This window comes from Apodemus sylvaticus, chromosome 2 (assembly GCF_947179515.1).
Source record: "Apodemus sylvaticus chromosome 2, mApoSyl1.1, whole genome shotgun sequence".
NCBI lineage: Eukaryota > Metazoa > Chordata > Mammalia > Rodentia > Muridae > Apodemus > Apodemus sylvaticus.
This window is the reverse complement of record NC_067473.1, coordinates 157,605,222-157,628,702: the sequence shown is the minus strand read 5'-3', so window position 1 is coordinate 157,628,702 and position 23,481 is coordinate 157,605,222. Positions and strand designations below refer to the sequence as shown.

The 23,481-nt window shown below is 36.8% G+C and overlaps 1 protein-coding gene across 1 annotated transcript in view; it reads left to right on the top strand.

The window, feature by feature from the left end:
• Positions 1-16,977: 16,977 nt before the first annotated feature.
• LOC127677641 (vomeronasal type-2 receptor 26-like) overlaps positions 16,978-23,481 on the top strand; it is a 34,045-nt gene continuing 27,541 nt past the window's right edge. The window contains exons 1-2 of the mRNA XM_052172680.1: positions 16,978-17,192; positions 18,327-18,624. Coding sequence (XP_052028640.1) covers positions 16,978-17,192; positions 18,327-18,624 — 513 coding nt within the window. The remainder of the gene's footprint in view (positions 17,193-18,326; positions 18,625-23,481) is intronic.

Genomic DNA, 23,481 nt, shown 5'->3' with positions numbered 1-23,481 from the left:
ATACAGTTCAAACTTAAAGCTGTGAAAGGTTAATAAGGCTATGTAGAAATTATGAAGGCATTAAAAATTTGCCTTACTACTACAAACAAATCTATTATAGATTTAAAGCGTTGTTTTTTGCTTTGTGGATCCTGATAATTATAAAAGCATTTACTTCTAACTTTAAAAGAGCATAAGCTAACTTTAAAATCCAATAAAATAATTTCATTAGAAAGTTCTTCCTCAAGAAATGGCTTTCTCTTAACAATGGGCTTTTAAAATTTTTAAGAAAATGATTGCCAAAATGTGTTAAGATGAATTTTTTGGCTAAGACACTGCTTTAAGCTTGCCATAAGAGGATTTAAGCCTCTGATGTTCTCAAGATAGATGCAAAATAAATATTGAGATACATAACTTGGAGAAAGCTACCGTAAGTATTTGTCAACAGTTTATGATATTCTCCCATTACTTGACAAAGAGAACATTAATGTAAAACCTCTACAAATAAAGTTTTAACATCTCCAATAATGATTTGGTGTAATAATAAAGTGTTGCAAAATAAAATCATAAAAATATTTTTAAAAGGAATGTTTTAAGAACCTGATGAAACGTTTGTTCCTTGTTTCAAGCTGCAGTTAAATTAGCTATTGTTAATGGTTAATTAACTACATGACAAGCCTTTTTGACAAGATTAATAATTGTTATCTAAAAGATAAATTGTTAAAAATTTGCCTCCATACAGGTTTTTATATTTTTTATTGATTTATACATGCATCCTATAAAAATGCATCTACTGTGGGAGTAAAGCTCGTGTAATTAGATCACATACTTATTCTTTTGAGAGTCCCTTTGCTTCAGCACAAATAATTGAATTGCGTGCTGTAGATGCTCTTTTTAAAATGTTAAAAATTAAACTTTTCATTTATATATATATATATACATACATATATGTATATATATATATATATATATATATATCTTATAGCTTACAATTGCTTAAATTTTTTTTCTAAATTCTAATTCTTAAATTTTACAATAGTTTATACGAAAAAATTTAATAAAATTAATTAAAAATATGCATATGACTATTAACAGGTTTTCAAGCTTTCTAGTTATAACTGTTTTAACATAAGAAACAAAAAAATTAAAATAAAATTAGTCATTACATATGTTGTTTTTCATTACTGAATGGTCCAAATCATATTAAGACAAATATTATAACTGATTATTATAGTCATTATTATTGTCAGTTATTTGAGATGTTTTATTAACAATTTGATATGAGTCATATTACTGAGATTCCTCATAATTCTCCAAGACAAGATATTGTGGAACAGGCCCATAAAACTTTACAACAATATTTTTATAAATAAAAGAGTGGAAAATCACATGTCTATATCACAAAAAAAAATTAAAAATTTTAATGCCAGGGAACTCTCTGAGTGTGGAGACGCGGGCATGTTTGTTTGTTTTTTTCTACAGGATGCTGAAGGAACATGCTAGCTGCCAGAGTATGCTTATGCTGAGACAAAGAATGATGCTGATTATAATTGTTGAAAATGGCCACAATCCTCAATACCTTTGGATGCCTCCTACTAATGCTGACACCACGGACATCTATAGACTCAACATCCCTCTTTGCATGGCAATTTGATTTAGCCAAAAATTGGACAAATTACATACAGATAGAAGGGGAGATATTGGCTACTGCTGATTGCCCCCCTTCAGGGTGTCAAAAGGCCATATATTTAAATTTTACAGATTTCAAGTGTAGACCAGATAGAATGTGGCCTGTCATTTGTCTTCTTTAAGACATCCGCAGGATTTACTTTGGATGTTTGGGAACCTTGGGAAAGCCTCTAGACTTTTCCTTGTGGGATTACATCTAAGTAAAACACAATGTTACACCCCAGGTAGTTTTCTAACAGATGATGAGTCCTGCAAAGCCTCTAATCCCTCTACAAAGGGATGGTGCACACCTTTACAAATTAAGTTTACCATTTATACAAAATAACCTAATCTACATTGGCAAATATGCTACGATGGGGTCCTCGCCTCTATGTACTTGGCTTTGATGCAGGTATTATTTTCTCTATTAAGCTCCTTAAAGAGCCTTTATATAATGCCCAGCCAGTCCTAATGGGGCCTAATCCTGCTTAGGTACCTTGCCCTGTTCCTCCTAAAGGAATTGACCAGGGCACCACCTGTGCTCCCTCTCTTAAAGGCACCTTGCTACCTTTTGTATTTCCCCTCCAGCCACCAGTTAAGCCATCAGCCACTACACAGCCTGTAAGGCCAGCTCCCAGTAAAAATCTTGTACTTTCTTTAGTTAATCAGACTTTTCTCACCTTAAATGAAACTTCCCAAGAACTTGCTGAAGATTGCTGACTGTGCTACCATTTCCAACCACCCTTTTATGAACGAATTGCAATTCTTGGTGATCCTCCCTCATCCTCGTGATCCACAGTGCAGCTGTTGGCAAAAGGGCGCTTGGCCAGGACTTTCATTAAACCAAATATCTGGCCTGGGACTTTGTGTGATCTCTAGTGGAACAAATGTCCCCTCAGTTTATTTATTTATTTATTTATTTTATATTTTTTTGTTTTTTGTGTTTTTAATTTATTGATATATTTATTTACATTTCAAATGATTTCCCCTTTTCTGGACCCCCACTCCCCGAAAGTCCCATCAGTCCCCTTCCCTCCCCCTGTTTTTCCACCCAACCCTTCCCACTTCCCTGTTCTGATTTTGTTCAATACTGCTTCACTGAGGCTTTTCAGAACAAGGGGCCATTCCTCCGTTCTTCTTTTACCTCATTTGATGTGTGGATTATGTTTTGGGTATTCCAGTTTTCTAGGCTAATATCCATTTATTAGTGAGTGCATACCATGATTCATCGTTTGAGTCTGGGTTACCTCACTTAGTATGATGTTTTCCAGCTCCATCCATTTGCCTAAGAATTTCAAGAACTCATTGTTTCTAATGGCTGAAAAGTACTCCATTGTGTATATATACTACATTTTTTTGCATCCACTCTTCTGTTGAGGGATACCTGGGTTCTTTCCAACTTCTGGCAATTATAAATAGGGCTGCTATGACCATAGTAGAATATGTATCCTTATTACATGCTGGGGAATCTTTTGGGTACATGCCCAGGAGTGGTATAGCAGGATCTTCTGGAAGTGAGGCGCCCAGTTTTCGGAGGAACCGCCAGACTGATTTCCTGAGTGGTTGTACCAATTTGCAACCCCACCAGCAGTGGAGGAATGTTCCTCTTTCTCCACGTCCTCGCTAACACCTGCTGTCTCCTGAATTTTTAATCTTAGCCATTCTGACTGGTGTAAGGTGAAATCTCAGGGTTGTTTTGATTTGCATTTCCCTAATGACTAATGAAGTTGAGCATTTTTTAAGATGTTTCTCCACCATCCGAAATTCTTCAGGTGAAAATACTTTGTTTAACTCTGTACCCCATTTTTAATAGGGTTGTTTGGTTTTCTGGAGGCTAACTTCTTGAGTTCTTTATATATATTGGATATTAGCCCTCTATCTGATGTAGGATTGGTGAAGATCTTTTCCCAACTGGTTGGTTGCTGATCTGTCCTTTTGATGGTGTCCTTTGCCTTACAGAAACTTTGTAATTTTATGAGGTCCCATTTGTCAATTCTTAATCTTAGAGCATATGCTATTGGTGTTCTGTTCAGAAACTTTTTCCCTGTACCGATGTCCTCAAGGGTCTTCCCCAGTTTCTTTTCTGTTCGCTTCAGAGTATCTGGCTTTATGTGGAGGCCCTTGATCCATTTGGATTTGAGCTTAGTACAAGGAGACAAGGATGGATCAATTTGCATTCTTCTGCATGCTGACCTCCAGTTGAACCAGCACCATTTGTTGAAAAGGCTATCTTTTTTCCATTGGATGTTTTCAGCCCCTTTGTCGAGGATCAAGTTGCCATAGGTTTGTGGGTTCATTTCTGGATCTTCAATCCTGTTCCACTGATCTGCCTCCTTGTCACTCTACAAATACCATGCAGTTTTTAACACTATTGCTCTGTAGTATTGCTTGAGGTCAGGGATACTGAATCCCCCAGAATTTCTTTTGTTGCTGAGAATAGTTTTAGCTATCCTGTTTTTTTTTTTTTTTTTTTTTTTTTTTGTTATTCCAGATGAATTTGATAATTGCTCTTTCTAACTCTGTGAAGAATTGAGTTGGGATTTTGATAGGTATTGCATTGAATCTGTATGTTGCTTTTGGTAAAATGGCCATTTTAACTATATTGATCCTGCCTATCCATGAGCATGGGAGGTTTTCCCATTTTTTTAGGTCTTCTTCCATTTCCTTCTTCAGAGTCTTGAAGTTCTTGTCATACAGATCTTTCACATGTTTGGTAAGAGTCACCCCAAGATACTTTATACTGTTTGTGGCTATAGTGATGGTGGTCATTTCCCTAATTTCTTTCTCAGCCTGCTTATGCTGTGAGTATAGGAAGGCCACTGATTTGCTTGAGTTGATTTTATAACCTGCCACTTTGCTGAAGTTGTTTATCAGCTGTAGGAGTTCTCTAGTGGAGTTTATTGGGTCACTTAGGTAGACTATCATGTCATCTGCAAATAATGATAGTTTGACTTATTCCTTTCCAAATTGTATCCCTTAGAGTTCCTTATGTTGTCAAATTGCCCGAGCTCGTACCTCAAGTACAATATTGAAAAGATAAGGAGAAAGGGGCAGCACTGTCTCCTCCCTGATTTTAGAGGGATTGCTTCAAGTTTCTCTCCATTTAGTTTGATGCTGGTTACCGGTTTGATGTATAGTGCTTTTACTATGTTTAGGTATGGGCCTTGAATTCCAGGAGAATACAAAAGCCAATAATGAGGAAACACAAAAAAACACTTAAAGAAATACAGGAGAACTTTGGTCAACAGGCTGAGGTCATGAAAGATGAAACACAAAAATCTCTTAAAGAATTACAGGAAAACACAAACAAGACAGAGATGCAAATATCAACAACAGAATACAAGAGATAGAAAAAAAGAATCTCAGATGCTGAAGATTCCATAGAAACCATGGACTCAACAGTTAAAGAAAATGCAAAATGTAAAAAGCTTGTAACCCAAAATATCCAGGACACAATGAGAAGACCAAACCTAAGGATTATAGGCATAGTTGAGAGTAAAGATTTACAACTTAAAGGGCCAGCAAATATCTTCAATAAAATTATGGAAGAAAACTTCCCTAACCTAAAGAGAGAGATGCCCATGAATATACAAGAAGCCTACAGGACTCCAAACAGACTGGATCAGAACAGAAATAGTTCCCGTCACATAATAATCAAAACACCAAATGTTCTAAACAAAGAAAGAATATTAAACGTAGTAAGAGAAAAAGGCCAAGTAACATATAAAGAAGACCTGTCAGAATCACAGCAGACTTTTCACCTGAGACTATGAAGGCTAGAAGGTCCTGGGCAGATCTCATGCAGACTCTAAGAGAACACAAATGCCAACCAAAACTACTATATCCATCAAAACTCTCAATCACCATAGATGGAGAAACTAAGATATTTCATGACAAAACCAAGTTTACCCAATATCTATCCACAAACCCAGCCCTACAAAGGATAATAGGAGGACAACACCAATACAAGGAGGGAAACTTCACCCTGGAAAAAGCAAGATAGTAACCTTTCATCAAAGCCAAAAGAAGTTAAGCAATCAAATTTAAAAAATATTGTCAAAAATGATAGGAAGTAACAATCACTATTCCTTAATATCTCTTAACATCAATGGACTTAATGCCCCAATAAAAAGACACAGACTAACTGACTGGATATGTAAACAGGACCCTACATTTTGCTGCTTACAGGAAACACACCTCAGGGTCAAAGACAAACACTACCTTAGAGTAAAAGGCTGGAAGACAATTTTACAAGCAAATGGTCTCAGGAAACAAGCTGGAGTAGCCATTTTAATATCAGATAAAATTGACTTTCAACCCAAAGTCATCAAAAGAGACTCTGAGGGACACTTCTTGCTGGTCAAAGGAAAAATACAACAAGAAGAACTTTCAATCCTGAACATCTATGCTCCATATGCAAGGGCACCCTCTTTCATAAAAGAAACTTTATTAAAACTCAAAGCACACATTGCACCTAACACAATAATTGTGGGTGACTTCAACACTGCACTTTCCTCAATGGACCGATCAGGAAAACAGAATCTAAACAGAGACACAATGAAACTAATTGAAGCTTTGGACCAATTAGATTTAACAGATATATATATAGAACATTCTATCCTAAAACCTTTTTCTCAGCACCTCATGGTACCTTCTCCAAAATCGACCATATAATTGGTCACAAGACAGACCTCAACAAATATAAGAATATCGAACTAATCCCATGCCTCCTATCTGATCACTATGGAGTAAAAGTGGTCTTCAATAGCAACAGCAACAACAGAAAACCCACATACACGTGGAAACCGAACAATACTCTACTCAATGATACCTTAGTCAAGGAAGAAATAAAAAAAGAAATTAAAGACTTTTTATAACACAATGAAAATGAAAACACAACATACCCAAATCTATGGGACACAATGAAAGCAGTGCTAAGAGGAAAACTCATAGCCCTGAGTGCCTCCAAAAAGAAAATGGAGAGAGCATACATTACCAGCTTAATGACACACCTGAAAGCCCTGGAACAAAAAGAAGCTATTTCACCTAGGAGGAGTAGAAGGCAGGAAATCATCAAACTCAGGGCCGAAATCAATCAAGTAGAAACAAAGAGAACCATACAAAAAAATCAACAAAACCAGGAGCTGGTTCTTTGAGAAAATCAACAAGATAGATAAACCCTTAGCCAGACTGACCAAAGGGCACAGAGAAAGTATCCAAATTAACAAACTTAGAAATGAAAAGGGAGATATAACAATGGAAACTGAGGAAATCCAAATAATCATCAGATCCTACTACAAGAGACTGTACTCAACACAACTGGAGAATCTGGAGGAAATGAACAATTTCCTTGACAGATACCAAATACCAAAATTAAATCAGGACCAACTAGACCGTCTAAACAGTCCCATAATGCCTAAAGAAATAGAAGGAGTCATAGAAAGTCTTCCAACCAAAAAAAGCACAGGACCAGATGGTTTCAGTGCAGAATTCTATCAGACCTTCAAAGAAGAGTTAACACCAATACTCTTCAAACTATTCCACAAAATAGAAACAGAAAGAACAGTACCCAATTCCTTCTACGAAGCCACAATTATGCTGATACCAAAACCACACAAAGATCCAACAAAGAAAGAGAACTTCAGAACAATTTCCCTTATGAACATCGATACAAAAATACTCAATAAAATTCTTGCCAACCGAATCCAAGAACACATCAAAACGATCATCCACCATCATCAAGTAGGCTTTATCCCGGGAATGCTGGGTTGGTTCAATATATGGAAATCCATCAATAAAATACACTACATAAACAAACTCAAAGAACAAAACCACATGGTCATTTCATTGGATGCTGAAAAAGCATTTGACAAAATTCAGCATCGTTTCATGCTTAAAGTCTTGGATAGAACAGGAATTCAAGGCCCATACCTAAACATAGTAAAAGCAATATACAGCAAACCGGTAGCCAGCATAAAACTAAATGGAGAGAAACTTGAAGCAATCCCACTGAAATCAGGGACCAGACAAGGCTGCCCCCTTTCTCCTTATCTTTTCAATATTGTACTTGAGGTACTAGCTCGGGCAATTCGAAAACATAAGGAGGTCAAAGGGATACAAATTGGAAAGGAAGAAGTCAAACTATCATTATTTGCAGACGATATGATAGTCTACCTAAGTGACCCAAAAAACTCCACTAGAGAACTCCTACAGCTGATAAACAACTTCAGCAAAGTGGCAGGTTATAAAATCAACTCAAGCAAATCAGTGGTCTTCCTATACTCAAAGGATAAGCAGGCTGAGAAAGAAATTAAGGAAATGACCCCCTTCACAATAGCCACAAACAGTATAAAGTATCTAGGGGTGACTCTTACCAAACACGTGAAATATCTCTATGACAAGTACTTCAAGACTCTGAAGAAGAAAATGGAAGAAGACCTCAAAAAATGGGAAAACCTCCCATGCTCGTGGATTGGTAGAATCAATATAGTTAAAATGGCCATTTTGCCAAAAGCAATATACAGATTCAATGCAATACCCATCAAAATCCCAACTCAATTCTTCACAGAGTTAGAAAGAGCAATTATCAAATTCATCTGGAACAACAAAAAACCCAGGATAGCTAAAACTATTCTCAGCAACAAAAGAAAATCTGGGGGAATCAGTATCCCTGACCTCAAGCAATACAACAAAGTAATAGTGTTAAAAACCGCATGGTATTGGTACAGTGACAGGCAGGAGGATCAATGGAACAGGATTGAAGATCCAGAAATGAACCCACACACCTATGGCCACTTGATCCTCGACAAAGAGGCTGAAAACATCCAATGGAAAAAAGATAGCCTTTTCAACAAATGGTGCTGGTTCAACTGGAGGTCAGCATGCAGAAGAATGCAAATTGATCCATCCTTGTCTCCTTGTACTAAGCTCAAATCCAAATGGATCAAGGAACTCCACATAAAGCCAGACACTCTGAAGCTAATAGAAAAGAAACTGGGGAACACCCTTGAGTACATCGGTACAGGGAGAAAGTTTCTGAACAGAACACCAATAGCGTATGCTCTAAGAGCAAGAATTGACAAATGGGACCTCATAAAATTACAAAGTTTCTGTAAGGCAAAGGACACCATCAAGAGGACAAATCGGCAACCAACCAATTGGGAAAAGATCTTCACCAATCCTACATCAGATAGAGGGCTAATGTCCAATATATATAAAGAACTCAATAAGTTAGACTCCAGAAAACTGAATAACCCTATTAAAAAATGGGGTACAGAGTTAAACAAGGAATTCTCACCTGAAGAAATTCGGATGGCTGAGAAGCATCTTAAAAAATGCTCAACTTCATTAATCATTAGGGAAATGCAAATCAAAACAACCCTGAGATTTCATCTTACACCAGTCAGAATGGCTAAGATTAAAAATTCAGGAGACAGCAGGTGTTGGAGAGGGTGTGGAGAAAGAGGAACAATCCTCCACTGCTGGTGGGGTTGCAAATTGGTACAACCACTATGGAAATCAGTCTGGTGGTTCCCCCGAAAACTGGGCACCTCACTTCCAGAAGATCCTGCTATACCACTCCTGGACATATACCCAGAAGATTCCCCACTATGTAATAAGGATACATGTTCTACTATGTTCATAGCAGCCCTATTTATAATTGCCAGATGCTGGAAAGAACCCAGGTATCCCTCAACAGAAGAGTGGATGCAAAAAATGTGGTATATCTACACAAGGGAGTACTATTCGGCCATTAGAAACAATGAATTCATGAAATTCTTAGGCAAATGGATGGAGCTAGAGAACATCATACTAAGTGAGGTAACCCAGACTCAAAAGGTGAATCATGGTATGCACTCACTAATAAGTGGTTATTAACCTTGAAAACTGGAATACCCAAAACATAATCCGCACATCAAATGAGGTACAAGAAAAAAGGAGGAGTGGCCCCTGGTTCTGGAAAGACTCAGTGAAACAGAGAAAAAAACAGAACGGGGAAGTGGGAAGGGGTGGGTGGGAGGACAGGGGAAGAAAGGGGGCTTAAGGGACTTTCGGGGAGTAGGGGGCTAGAAAAGGGAAAATCATTTGAAATGTAAATAAATTATATCGAATTAAAAAAAACTAGAAAAAAAAGAAATGGGACCTCATAAAATTACATTTGGAATGTAAACAAAGAATATAGAAAATAAAAATATTAAAAAAAAAAAAGAAACTGGACAGAACATACACTAGCAGCAGGAAATCATCAAATTCAGGACTGAAATCAATCAAGTGGAAACAAAGAGAACCATACAAAGAATCACCAAGTCCAGGAGCTGATTTTTTGAGAAAATCAACAAGAGAGATAAACCCTTAGCCAGACTGACCAAAGGGCACAGAGAAAGTATCCAAATTAACAAAATTAGAAATGAAAAAGGGGATATAACAACAGAAACTGAGGAAATTAAAAAAATCATCAGATCCCACTACAAAAGCCTATACTCAACACAACTGGGGAATCTGAAGAAAATGGACAATTTCTTAGACAGATACCAAATACCAAAATTAAATCAGGACCAAATAGATCATCTAAACTGTCCCATAACCCCTAATGAAATAGAAGGGGTCATAGAAAGTCTTCCAAACAAAAAAGGTACAGGACCAGATGGTTTCAGAGCAGAATTCTATCAGATCTTTAAAGACCTAACACCAATACTCGTAAAACTATTCCACATAATAGAAACAAAAGGAACACTACCAAATTCCTCCTACAAAACTACAATTACACTGATACCAAAACCACACAAAGATCCAACAAAGAAAGAGAACTTCAGACCAATTTCCCTTATGAACATCGATGCAAAAATACTCAACAAAATTCTTGCTAAGCGAATCGAAGAACACATAAAAATCGATCATCCACCCTGATCAAGTAGGCTTTATCCCAGGGATGCAGGTTGGTTCAATATACAGAAATCCATCAATGCAATCCACTGCATAAACAAACTCAAAGAAAAAAAACACATGTTCATTTTATTGGATGCTGAAAAGGCATTTGATAAAATTCAGCATCCTTTCATGCTTAAAGTCTTGGAAAGAACAGGAATTCAATGCCCATACTTAAACATAGTAAAAGCAAATACAGCAAACTGGTAGCCAGCATCAAACTAAATGGAGAGAAACTTGAAGTAATCCCACTAAATTCTGTTTTCTAAACCATCCTGCTAGTCTCCTTTTTTTTTAGTTGGACATTTGAGACCATTTAACTTTTAGTGATAGTAGTCCATAGTAGTTTATGTTCTTCTCATTTTTTTTTTATTTCGTATTGTTTTCTTGGACCTTTTATTAGTAACTCTGCTGATAGTGTTCATTTATCTTTGGAGGCCTATTGTGTATGCTAATCATTCCATTCAGATTTAAGCTTTACTTCAGGAATCCTGTAGAGAGATATTTAGGTAACATAAATTCTTGACTATTTTTATCATGGAATATTTGTACATTTCCTTCAAATAAAAGGCATAGCTTTACTATGCAAAATACTCAGGTTGGCAGTTGTGATCTTTCAGAATTTGGAATTCATCTTCCAGACTCTTCTCTTTTAAGTGTTTCTACTTAATATATACTCTGTTGTTTTTCAGATGAACATGTCTTTATAAGTGACTTTACGTGTAATTGTTACAGCTTTTTAATGCTCTTTATTTTATATTTCAAGTATTTTAGTTATAGTATGTCATGTGAAGTTTCGTTTCTGGTCCTGTCTGTTTTCTGTAAGCCTCTTCTACGTAATTGAACATCTCATTCTGTAGATTCTGGGAATTTTCAACTATTACATTATTGATAATTATTGCTACCCTTTTGTTTTGGTATTGCTCTCCTTCTTTGCATCTAAAATATGCGGATTGGGTGTTTTAATTGTGTTACAAAGCTCTCCTCTTTCTATATTAGTATAGAAATGGGAGTGCAGTGGTGTGGTGTGTGGGAGGGGAGACTGAGATCTGGGGAAAGTGTCTAGTCCATGTCCAGAGGGAGAAAAGGGGGTTCTCATTCCTAGTAGAAGGCTTTGTTTTTACCTTTGCAGACACAGGCTTGGTGGTTATTTGTGGCTAGAAGTGCAGAGAGGCCTTCTAATGGAGATTAGGCTGCTGATCTGTAGGCAAAGGTCTTCATGTCTCCCACAGCAGATCTTGGTGAAAATAGACAATTCCTGATTCTAATCAGTTTATTCTCATGTGGAAAATGCATTTATAAAACCATACCTGACTTCTCAGGGTGAGCCTGAGATTAAATACTTGTGGCAGGGAGGAATATCTGGTAGTGGAAACTTATTGGCTAAGCCCTCTGTGCCTCTAGGTAACTCATTAGCATGGAGAACACTATCTTGAGCCTACCTGACCATAGGTCACTTTTTTCTATGTGAGAACCATGTCACATGTTACAAGCCAAGAGTCTGGCAGAGGCTGGGAGTCACCTAAGTCTCAGATGTGTGCCCACTGAGTCTCCCAGCCCCGATCTGCTCTACCTTAATAAACTTCTGGCATGATTTATTGTCCCACATGCTCCCATAATTTTAATCATTCTTGTAAATATTAGTTTATATTCTTTCAAATCATTCTCATTGAGAGCAGTTTCTCTAGAATATTTTTGTTGGTGATTCTTTAAACCAACTTTTTAGTTTTCAGCCAGACATTTACAATGTTTAGGAAGTTCAGAGAGTTTATTTAAAATTGAGATTTCCTTTCCCTCCCTGGGAATTGTATTTAAGGATCCAAACTCTACCCCTAAGTTCTCTCTGAAGTCAGCTACTTTCTTGTGTCAGTTCTACCCTCACCCCTGGTTCATAGTTTTTAACATTAATTATGGGTGTCCTCATGCCTGTGTATCTCCGCTGTTTCAGCTCTCATCTTCACCATTGTCCACAGCCTCTGCTCTGATTTGTGAATCACCATGAATCTGTGACCTATACTTGGGTCAACTTCTCCTTTCTCCTTGGGTCCACAATTTATGCTGTATGTTATAGAACTCCACAGCCCTATATGTACTTCTCCAAGACAGCCTCACTTTCCTCCCTGGTTCTGCACTCAATTGAATTGTAGACCTTACCATACCTCTGAAGTATTCGCACTTGAACTACTCATTATCCTCTGGGTCCATTGCTTTTTCTACCAATTTCAATCTCATCATACCGAGATGCCTTACTCTGGCTTAGTTTACTTCTCCTCCCTAGGTTTGTAACTACTGCCATGTGTTACTGAATCCCCCAACTCTGACACCTCCTTTCTTTACCTTAGGTCAGCACCCTTTCCTTACTTGCGGCCATGGCTTCTGCCTCACACTGTGGAGGTGCCCTCACATGACTCATCTATCCTGCATCAGCACTGAATTCTCTTTGAGTTGTGGAACATTCTCACCTGAGTCTTTGCCCTAGATGGTCTCTGGTCAATTCCCAGTCACTATAACTTCTTCAAAATTATGTTCATTGTATCTTATAGATTCTGGTACATTCCATGTTCTTTCCATCTAGTTATCTTTATTGTATTCCTTTTCATGTTCTGTACTCATTTAATTATTTATTTCAGCTTCCTATTGTTGCCCTTATTAATTTCTTTGGGCACACTTATAATCCTTTCTTAGCATTCCTGGTATACAATTTTGTCTAAGTCATTCTCACCTTATTGGTGCTTTTGCATTGGGATTTTTGCATCTGGATAGGGCCTTTTTTGCCATCTTTCATCATCTAGTGGCAGTTTGCAATACTTTTCAATGAGAGTTATAGAGCTGAAGAAAAAAGGAAAGCCCTAGCCTTAGGAAGAAAAATCAAACTATCTTTATTTGCAGATGGCTTTATCTCATATCAAAAAGACCCTAAGTTTCCACAAAAACTAACAAGCAAACAAACAAACAAAAAATAAAGCCTTTAAGATCTGATAACCCATTAAGGTCTTAAGTCAGCATCCATATCAGTACCTTGTCAACTATAAGAATATTTGAGAGAGAAGTAAGGAAAACAAATTTACTCATAATTGTTTCAAAATAAACATGGCAAAATTTTTGTTATAAAGGTACTAGAAGCAATAAAAAGCTGTAGATTTTGTGTTTAATCAATTTATTAAATATTCTACATCAATTTCTCATCTCTTGTCTCCTTCGAATTTATTCCAACCACTAACTGACTCCACTCCTTCATTTTTATTAGAAAATGGCAGGCACTCCATGGTTATTAACAAGTCATGTCATATGATGTACAGTAAGTATAGATACCTCCTTTTTTACTAAGGCTACACAAGACAATTCAGTAGAGGAAAGGGTCCTATTTGTAGAGTCTGAGACATCTCCTGCTTCCAATGTTAGGAGTCCAAGGATAATGAAACTACAGAAATGGAACATATGTAGGTTGCTTAGTTAATTGTTCAGTCTCTGTGAACCTATGTTAGTTTATTCTGTGAGTTTTTTATTATGGTATTTTTGTTCCCTCTAACTTGCCACCTTTCCTTCCCATCTTCTGCAGGATTCATCAAGCTCCTTTTAGGATTGGATGTAGATCTCTGCATGTGTTTCCATTAGTTGCAAGGTAAAACCTCTCCCATAACAAATGAGATGTACATCTATCTGTCTGTCTGTCTATCTATCTATCTATCTATCTATCTATCTATCTATCTATCTATCTATTTATCTCTATCTTCTATCTATCTATCTATCTATCTATCTATCCATATACATATATAGTGAGTTATCATTAGGAATCATTTTATTGTCTTTGGGTTTCTTTTATTTATTGGATTTGTTGTTGGGTTTTTTTTGTCATTTATATTTGTTTTTATTTTTTGTCTCTGGGCTCTTTAGTTTCTAGATTCCATCTCTCTAAGACGTGTCGGGAATGGGCTCACTTTCTTGGCATAGGTCTTACCCTGGACCAGTCATTGGTTGACCTCTCCCATAGTTTCCCTGCTACCCTTATCCCAACCCATCTTTTAGGCAGGATAAATTGTTGTTCAAAATGCATGTGACTGTGTTGGTGTTCCAATCCCTCCTTTGGAAGGCTTGTCTGGTTACAGGAGATGTCCAGTTTAGGCTTCATATCTCCCTTGCTAGGAGACTTAGCCAGGGTCACCCTCATTGATTCCTGGGATTTTCCACTGCTCTTGATTTCTTGCTTGTTTCAGAGATATCCCTCCCATCATTTTTACTTTCTGTTTTACTTTCTCTCTCTCTGCCCTCCTAACATATGGTCTTCTTATACACCTTAAACAGCAAATTATTAAATCCATTTAATATATCCAGTAAAATACTAATAGGTGAAGGAAATTAGTAAGACTTTTCAAAACCTGAAAATGGATATAAAACAATAAAAAACTCATGCAGTGAAAGAATCCTTGAAATGGAAAATATTATAAGAAAACAGGAATTACAGATGCAATTCTCACCAATAGAATTCAACAAACCAAAGAGAGAATCTGAAGTATAGAAGATATGATAGAAAAATGGTACATTGGTCAAAGAAAATGGTGAACATAAAATGTTTCTCACACAAAACTTCCAGGAAATCTGGGACAGAATGAAAAGACAAAACCTAAGAATAATAGGAAGAGAACATGGAGAGATTCACAGATAAAATGTTCAGAAAATATTTACAATAAAATCATGGAAGAAAATTCAGCTTACCTAAAGAAAGAGTTGTCTAAAAAGGTAAAAGAAGCTTACAGAACACCAAATAGTTTGAGCCAGAAATTAAAATCTCCTTATCACTTAATAATGAAAATATTAAATATACAGAAGAAACAATATTAAAAGCTACAAAGGAAAATGATCATGTAACTTATAAATTCCAACCTATTTGAAATATACTTTTCATCTTTACAGAGGTTCTAAAGCACAGAATGGCCTGGACCAATGTCATTGAGACTCTTAGAGACTACAGCTGGTAGTCAAGGCTCCTATACCCAGCATAACTTTCAATCACCATAGATGGAGAAAAGAAAATATTTCATGAGAAATCTCAAACTAAACATCCTTCCACAAATCCATCCTTACAGAGTGTACAAGAACAAAAACTCTAATCCAAGGACATTAACTACATGCACAGAAATACAGGAAATAAAACATTGCATAGTAGCTAAGCCAAAAAAAACCATGAAAGTACACACACACACACACACACACACAGAAACACATACACCCCATACACAAACCTACACATTATCACCACATATATCAAAACAAGTATTAGCAATTGGAAACCAAATGCAGACACTATTGTGGATGCCATTAAGTTCATGCTGACAGGATCCTGATATAGCTGTTTCCTGATAGTCTCTGCCAGAGCCTGGCATGTACAGAGGTGGATACTCACAGCCATCCATTGAACAGATCATGGTGTCCCTAATGGAGGAGTTAGAGAAAGGAATGAAGGAGCTGAAGGGGTTTGCAACCCCTTAGGAAGAAACAACAATAAAAATCAAGCAGACTCCCCAGAGCTCTCAGGGACAAAACCATCCAGCAAAGAATCCATGTGGAGGGACGCATTGCTCCAGCTGCATATGTAGCAGATGATGCCATTGTCTGGCATCAATGTGGGAAAAGGCCCTTGTTTCCATGAATGCTTGATTGCCCAGTGTAGGAAAATGACAGGTCAGTGAGGTGGGAATAGGTAGGTGGGTGGGGTAGCACACTCATAGAAGTATGGGGTGAGGGAATAGGATAGGACAGATCTGGAGAGGAATCCGGGACAGGGGATAACATTTGAAATGTAAATACATAAAATATCCAATAAAAAATAGGAGTTGATATTTGACCCAATATAGTAACCAGAAATAATATTTTCTAATGTAACACTGTTTCTTTTCCTTTCAGAAATACTCTAAAATGATATTGATGTTAAATAATTCAGAGTCTAGTTCTTGCCTAACAAACACTGAGCCCTTTGATGCCTCCTTCAGATGACTCTTCATGACTTAATGTTTTTTCCACTTGTTAGTCTCAGCTCAGTGAGTGTATACACCCCACAGGTGTTTTAGTGGACTTCACACTTTTTCTTAATTGTGTGTTTTCCTACTGAGAATCAGGATTTCCAGGTGCCAAGTGAGAGATTTATGAGCCCTTGGAGACTCACAGTGACTCTGTGAATGGTACATAATCTGGGACTAAAACGTTATAAAACAGATTGGACTCCAGGGAACTGAGGGAGTGTTTGGATACTGGTGGGCCTGAACCAGGACAAAACAATGCTTCATAACCTTGATCCACATGAATCAACCAGACATCTTTTACCAGTTTGTTGATGTGCTCCCAGGGATGAATAGTCCAAGATTCTCAACTGAACAGATATCTGGGTTTTATCAATTATTTAACAATGTTATGAAATTATTCATTGCTTTCTCTCTCCTGATTGTTTTCATTGAGTTCCAGGAACAAATTTCTTGTTTCTCCTTAAGTATTCTTGCTTCTCCTGGCTACTATCAAGATGGGCATTTTGTTATCGGAGGACTCTTTTCCCTCAGAGTGACTGCTAGAGACAAAAGAATTAAATTTGGCTTTAATGATACAATGGCTATACCAGAAGCTGTTATTGTGTAAGTGTTTGACTTCTCTCTTAAAAAAAAATAGAGTTTCAGGATTTCACACATATAAACAAGATATATTGATCTGACGGTATTCTGCTGTTTCCCTTGCAATGTCTCCTGCCTTCAACTTTATGGCTTCTCTCTGTCTGTCTGTCTTTCTTTCTCTCAGTCTCTCTCCAATTTTAACGTATTGAGTTCATTTAGGCATGCCAGTACTGCAGGAGTATAGGGCATTATCTAGAGTCTAGGCAAGCTACTAGACAAACCTCCTAATGAAACTGACTGTCCCTTTCTCAGAAGCCACCAAATGCAAATAGCTACTCAGCCATGACTCTGTGTGTCTCTCCCCTACACATGCTGAATTCTCTTAAATATGTAAGAAGATTTTGAAAGCACTTTGCTGTCAAAACCAATCTGTCCTTTTAGTTATATATTGTAGTGCATTGAGAAGATTTTAGTTTTCCTGTTTAAATTCACACTTGACACTATTTTTTTCAGTTGCTATTGGTGATTAAGTACTGTGTCTTATACTGAGGTTTATCTTATTCTTCGAAGACTGCATAAAAACTAAGTTTTAATATTTGCTATTTCCCACATGCTTTACACTTCCATTATATTTCTCAGACACAAATTGTACAATAAATATTGAAAAATGTACACTTGATAGTATGTGGTGGTGCAAAATATAATCCCAAAACTTGAGAAGCAGAGGCAGGTGGATCTTTGTGAGCCTGAGTTTAACCTAGACTACATAAGGAGTTTAAATTAAACCTTGGTTAATAAGCAAGATGCTGTCTCAAAAAAATTCAAAAGCAAAATAATCGATTTAATAACAAGTTGTACTACTCTAATATTGAATAGACTGCCTGTGTCTTGGAATAGCCTGTACAATTTTTATATGAATTAAGTTCTTATAACTAAAAATGCAGAATTTGAGTGGAAGAATGGGAGGAGCTACATATAGAAAAGAGAGGGAGGTAAAGAATGTAGTTTTATTTTATTTATTATATTAAATATATAAATTCATATAAATAATTGTATTTTATAAATTAATATAAAACACAAATATTTAAAATAATTGATACATATTATTAATTTATATAAAAATAACACAAAAATGATCTTTCCAATTTTTCCTCCCAGGAATCTCACCAAAAATTATCAGCACATATTGGCAATGGTTTTTGCTATAGAAAAAATCAACAAGGACACAAATATTCTATTGAATATGTCCCTGGGATTCTATCTCTTCAATGATGACTTTTCTGAAACAAAGGCCATGGAAAGTTCTATGGCTTTGCTCTCAGGAGAGAGCCCCCCAATTCCTAACTACAGCTGCAGGCCTGAGAAGACTGATAAGCTGGTTGCAGTGATAGGAGGCATTTCAACAGGAATATCAGCTCAGATCTCCAGAGTTCTAAGTCTCTACAATGTCCCACAGGTACACAAAGCATCTTGCTTCCTAGGTTAAAGATAGTAAGATAGTAATAAATGCTAATTAATCCAGTTATTGATTATTGATGAGGTATGGGACTGCTTAATAATTCACTATTTTGTTATCAATTTTACCTCTTAAGTGTAATATTTTCTTAACATAAAATGTGAGTAAAATAAATTTAATTTGGAAATCTTTAACATTGAAAACAATATAAGTAAAAGTAATGACAACCTGAATTCTTTCCACTCCAAGAAAATTTCTTTTGCTATTTACCATTTTTAATACTGTCTTTCTTTTGTATCCAGGTTTAGAGCATCACAAATCATGAGGGCTATAATAATTCTATGCACATATGTTCACAGTAACTACTATGAACATATTTCTGATTATTTTACTGTGGTATCATCTAAGATTGCTATATAACATTCATTTATACTCACTGGGTCAGACTTACTATGGATGGACATTTAGGCTGTTTGTAATTTTCTCCTGTTGATAAGAAAGTGTTTACTTTTGCCTTTGTTTAAAAATCATTCTATTGATCAGTAATTATTTCTTATAAACAATGCTAGAGAGGTAGCATTTATAAGACAATTGCATCTTAATTAGTCATAAACTTAGAAAGGTTTACTTAGAAAGTTTGCAAATAACAGGGATCCAGTATTTAATGTTTCTTTCTATCCTCAGTGAAGTAACATAAATGTTAGTAAAATGAATGAGGCTGCCATGCTGTTTCATATTTATTATCAATTTTTACCTATTTTTTTGAGCATATTTTTTATTCAATATATTTTTTATTTAAATTTCAAATGATTTCTGCTTTTCTGACCCCCCACTCCCCGAAAATCCCGTACATCCCCTTCCCTCACCCTGTTCTCCCACCTACCCCTTCCCACTTCCCTGTTCTGTATGGCATTACATTGCTACACTGAGTCTTTCCAGAACAAGGGGTCTATTTTAACACACATTCTCACTATGCAAATTTGAGCAGTGTTGAACTTCCTCTGCAGCCCAAGATAGCATTAGGGAGATCCTCATGCCTTTGCCTGCCCAGGGCTATGATTTTAATCATACTCTATCATGCTTGACTAAATTTTTATTTTTATAAGATTTTATGAGATAGTTTTTAAAAATATTTGTCATTTTACTTATTTACATTTCAAATATTGCCTCCTTTCTCAGTCTAACCTCCCCAAATCCTGCATCCCACCCCCCTTCCCCTTTGACTCTAAGAGGGTAATTCTGCAAATAACAACCCATTCTGGCCTCACTCCTCTAGCTTCCTCCTTTACTAGGACAATAAGCCTCCACAGGATCAAGTGCCTCTCCTTCCTTTGGTGCCAGATAAGGCATTCCTCTGATACATATACAGTAGGAGTCATGGAACCACCCATGTATATAGCTGTGTCCAGGGGATCTCTGACTTGTCCAGTTAATTGATACTGTTCTTCATAAGGTGTTGCCATCCCTTTCAGCTCCTTCAGTCCTTCCCCTAACTCTTCCACTGGGGTCCCCAGGTTCAATCCAATGGTTGGCAGTGAGATTCTGCCTCTGTCTTCTCTAGGTGCTGGCAGAACCTCTCAGAGGACATCTGTACTAGCTTGAGGATAGTTCAGTGATGCCATCCCTCTACTTGGGACCCTGTCTCTTTGGCTAATTCCAATTCAAAGGAATCTGTACTTTTTTGGCTAGTATCTACTTATCACTGAGTATATACTTTTTGAGTATGTCCTCTTGGGTCTGGGTTACCTCAACCAGGGTGATATTTTGTAGTTCTATCCATCTTCCTGTGAAATTCATGTTATCCTCCTTTTTAAGAGTTGAAATTCAAATTTTTCTCTTTCACCTATGGCTAGCTGGCTGCCTGTGGCTACTGAATCTTACACACATAGCCTAACACAAGTTCAATACACTCACAATGTCCTGAAACATTTTTATCATTTCTTTTAGTAATCCCCTCACACTTCTTAAGCACGAACTGTGGAGCTGGCAGTGCTGTATTGTAGACCATATTCTATTCATGTTTCTTTGGTTTTATCATGTTGACATTTTTGTTAGCTTTTTTTCTGTGTAGAATAAGTACACCATTTCTAGTGTATGTAAATGAATCCCTAATATATGCAAATCATTCCAACTTTACCTGTGACAGATAACCCCTTCTTTCAATTTCTTTTGTTTTTAATTTTATTCGATATATTTTTCATTTACATTTCAAATGATTTCCCATTTTCTGGTCCCATACTCCCCAAAAGTCACATAGGCCCCCTTCCCACCCTCTGTTCTCCCACCCATCCATTCCCACTTCCCTGTTCTGGTTTTGTCTTATACTGCTACACTGAGTCTTTCCAGAACTAGGGGCCACTCCTGTGTTCTTCTTGTACCTCATTTGATGTGTGGATTATGTTTTGGTTACTCCAGTTTTCCAGGCTAATATCCACTTATTAGTGAGTGCATACCATGATTGATCTTTTGAGACTGGGTTACCTCACTTGGTATGATGTTCTCCAGCTCCATCCATTTGCCTAAGAATTTCATGAATTCATTGTTTCTAATGGCTGAATAGTACTCCATTGTGTATATATACCACTTTTTTTTTGCGCCCATTTCTCTGTTGAGGGATACCTGGGTTCTTTCCAGCTTCTGGCTATTATAAATAGGGCTGCTATGTACATAGTGGAGCATATATCCTTATTACATGCTGGGGAATCCTCTGGGTATATGCCCAGGAGTGGGATAGCAGGATCTTTCGGAATTGACATGCCCAGTTTTCTGAGGAACCCCCAGACTGATTTCCAGAGTGGTTGTACTAATTTGCAACCCCACCAGCAGTGAAGGAGTGTTCCTCTTTCTCCACATCCTCACCAACACCTGCTGTCTCCTGAGTTTTTAATCTTAGCCATTCTCACTGGTGTAAGGTAAAATCTCAGGGTTGTTTTGATTTGCATTTCCCTGATGACTAGTGAAGTTGAGCATTTTTTAAGATGTTTCTCCACCATCCGAAGTTCTTCAGGTGAGAATTCTTTAACTCTGTACTTCATTTTTAATAGGGTTATTTGGTTTTCTGGGGTCTAACTTCTTGAGTTCTTTGTATATATTGAATATTAGCCCTCTATCTGATGCAGGGTTGGTGAAGATCTTTTCCCAATTTGTTGGTTGCCAATTTGTCCTTTTGATGGTGTCCTTTGCTTTACAGAAACTTTGTAATTTTATGAGGTCCCATTTGTCAATTCTTGATCTTAGAGCATAAGCTATTGGTGTTCTGTTCAGGAAATTTCCCCATGTACTGATGTCCTCAAGGGTCTTCCCCAGTTTCTTTTCTATTAGCTTCAGAGTGTCTGGCTTTATATGCAGGTCCTTGATCCATTTGGAGTTGAACTTAGTACAAGGAGACAAGGATGGATCAATTCACATTCTTCTGCATGTTGACCTCCAGTTGAAACAGCACCATTTGTTGAAAAGGCTATCTTTTTTTATTGGATGTTTTCAACCCCTTTGTCAAGGATCAAGTGGCCATAGGTGTGTGGGTTCATTTATGGACCTTCTATCCTATTCCATTTATCCACCTGACTGTCACTGTACCAATACCATGCAATTTTTAACACTATTGCTTGTTTATATTGCTTGAGGTCAAGGATACTGATTGCCCCAGAATTTTTTTTGAGAATAGTTTTTGTTGTTGAGAATAGTTTTAGCTATCCTGGGGTTTTTGTTATTCCAGATGAATTTAAGAATTGCTCTTTCTCACTCTATGAAGAATTGAGTTGGGATTTTGATGGGTATTGCATTGAATCTGTATATTGCTTTTGGCAAAATGGCCATTTTAACTACATTAATCCTGCCGATTCATGGGCATGGGAGGTTTTTATATTTTTTGAGGTTTTCCTCTATTTCCTTCTTCAGAGTCTTGAAGTTCTTGTCATACAGATCTTTCACATGTTTGATAAGAGTCACCCCAAGGTACTTTATACTGTTTGTGGCTATTGTAAAGGGTGTCATTTCCCTAATTTCTTTCTCAGTCTGCTTATCCTTTGAGTATAGGAAGGGTACTGATTTCCTTGAGTTGATTTTATAAACTGCCACTTTGCTGAAGTTGTTTATCAGCTGTAGGAGTTCTCTAGTGGAGTTTTTTGGGTCACTTAGTTAGACTATCATATCATCTGCAAATAATGATAGTTTGACTTCTTCCTTTCCAAATTGTATTCCTTTGACTATCTTATGTTTTCTAATTGCCCGATCTCAAGTACAATATTGAAAAGATAATGAGAAAAGGGGGCAGCTCTGTCTAGTCCCTGATTTTAGTGGGATTGCTTCAAGTTCCTCTCCATTTAGTTTGATGCTGGCTACCGGTTTGCTGTATATTTCTTTTACTATGTTTAGGTATGCGCCTCGAATTCCTGTTCTTTCCAAGACTTTAAGCATGAAAGGATGCTGAATTTTGTCAAATTCTTTTTTGAATCCAATGAAATTACCATGTGGTTTTTTTATTCGAGTTTGTTTATGTAGTGGATTGCATTGATGATTTCCATATAGTGAACCAACCCTGCATCCCTGGAATAATGCCTACTTGATAATGGTGGATTATCGTTTTTATGTGTTCTTGTTTTCGGTTGGCAATAATTTTATTGAATGTTTTTGCATCGATATTCATAAGGGAAATTAGTCTGAGGTTCTCTTTCTTTGTTGGATCTTTGTGTGGTTTTGGTATCAGCGTAATTGTGGCTTCATAGAAGGAATTGGGTAGTGTTCCTTCGGTTTCTATTTTGTGGAATAGTTTCAAGAGTATTGGTGGTAGGTCTTCTTTCCTTCTTTCAATTTCTTGTCTTCTCCAGCCTAAGTTCTGTATGTCTGTTCTCAAATAGT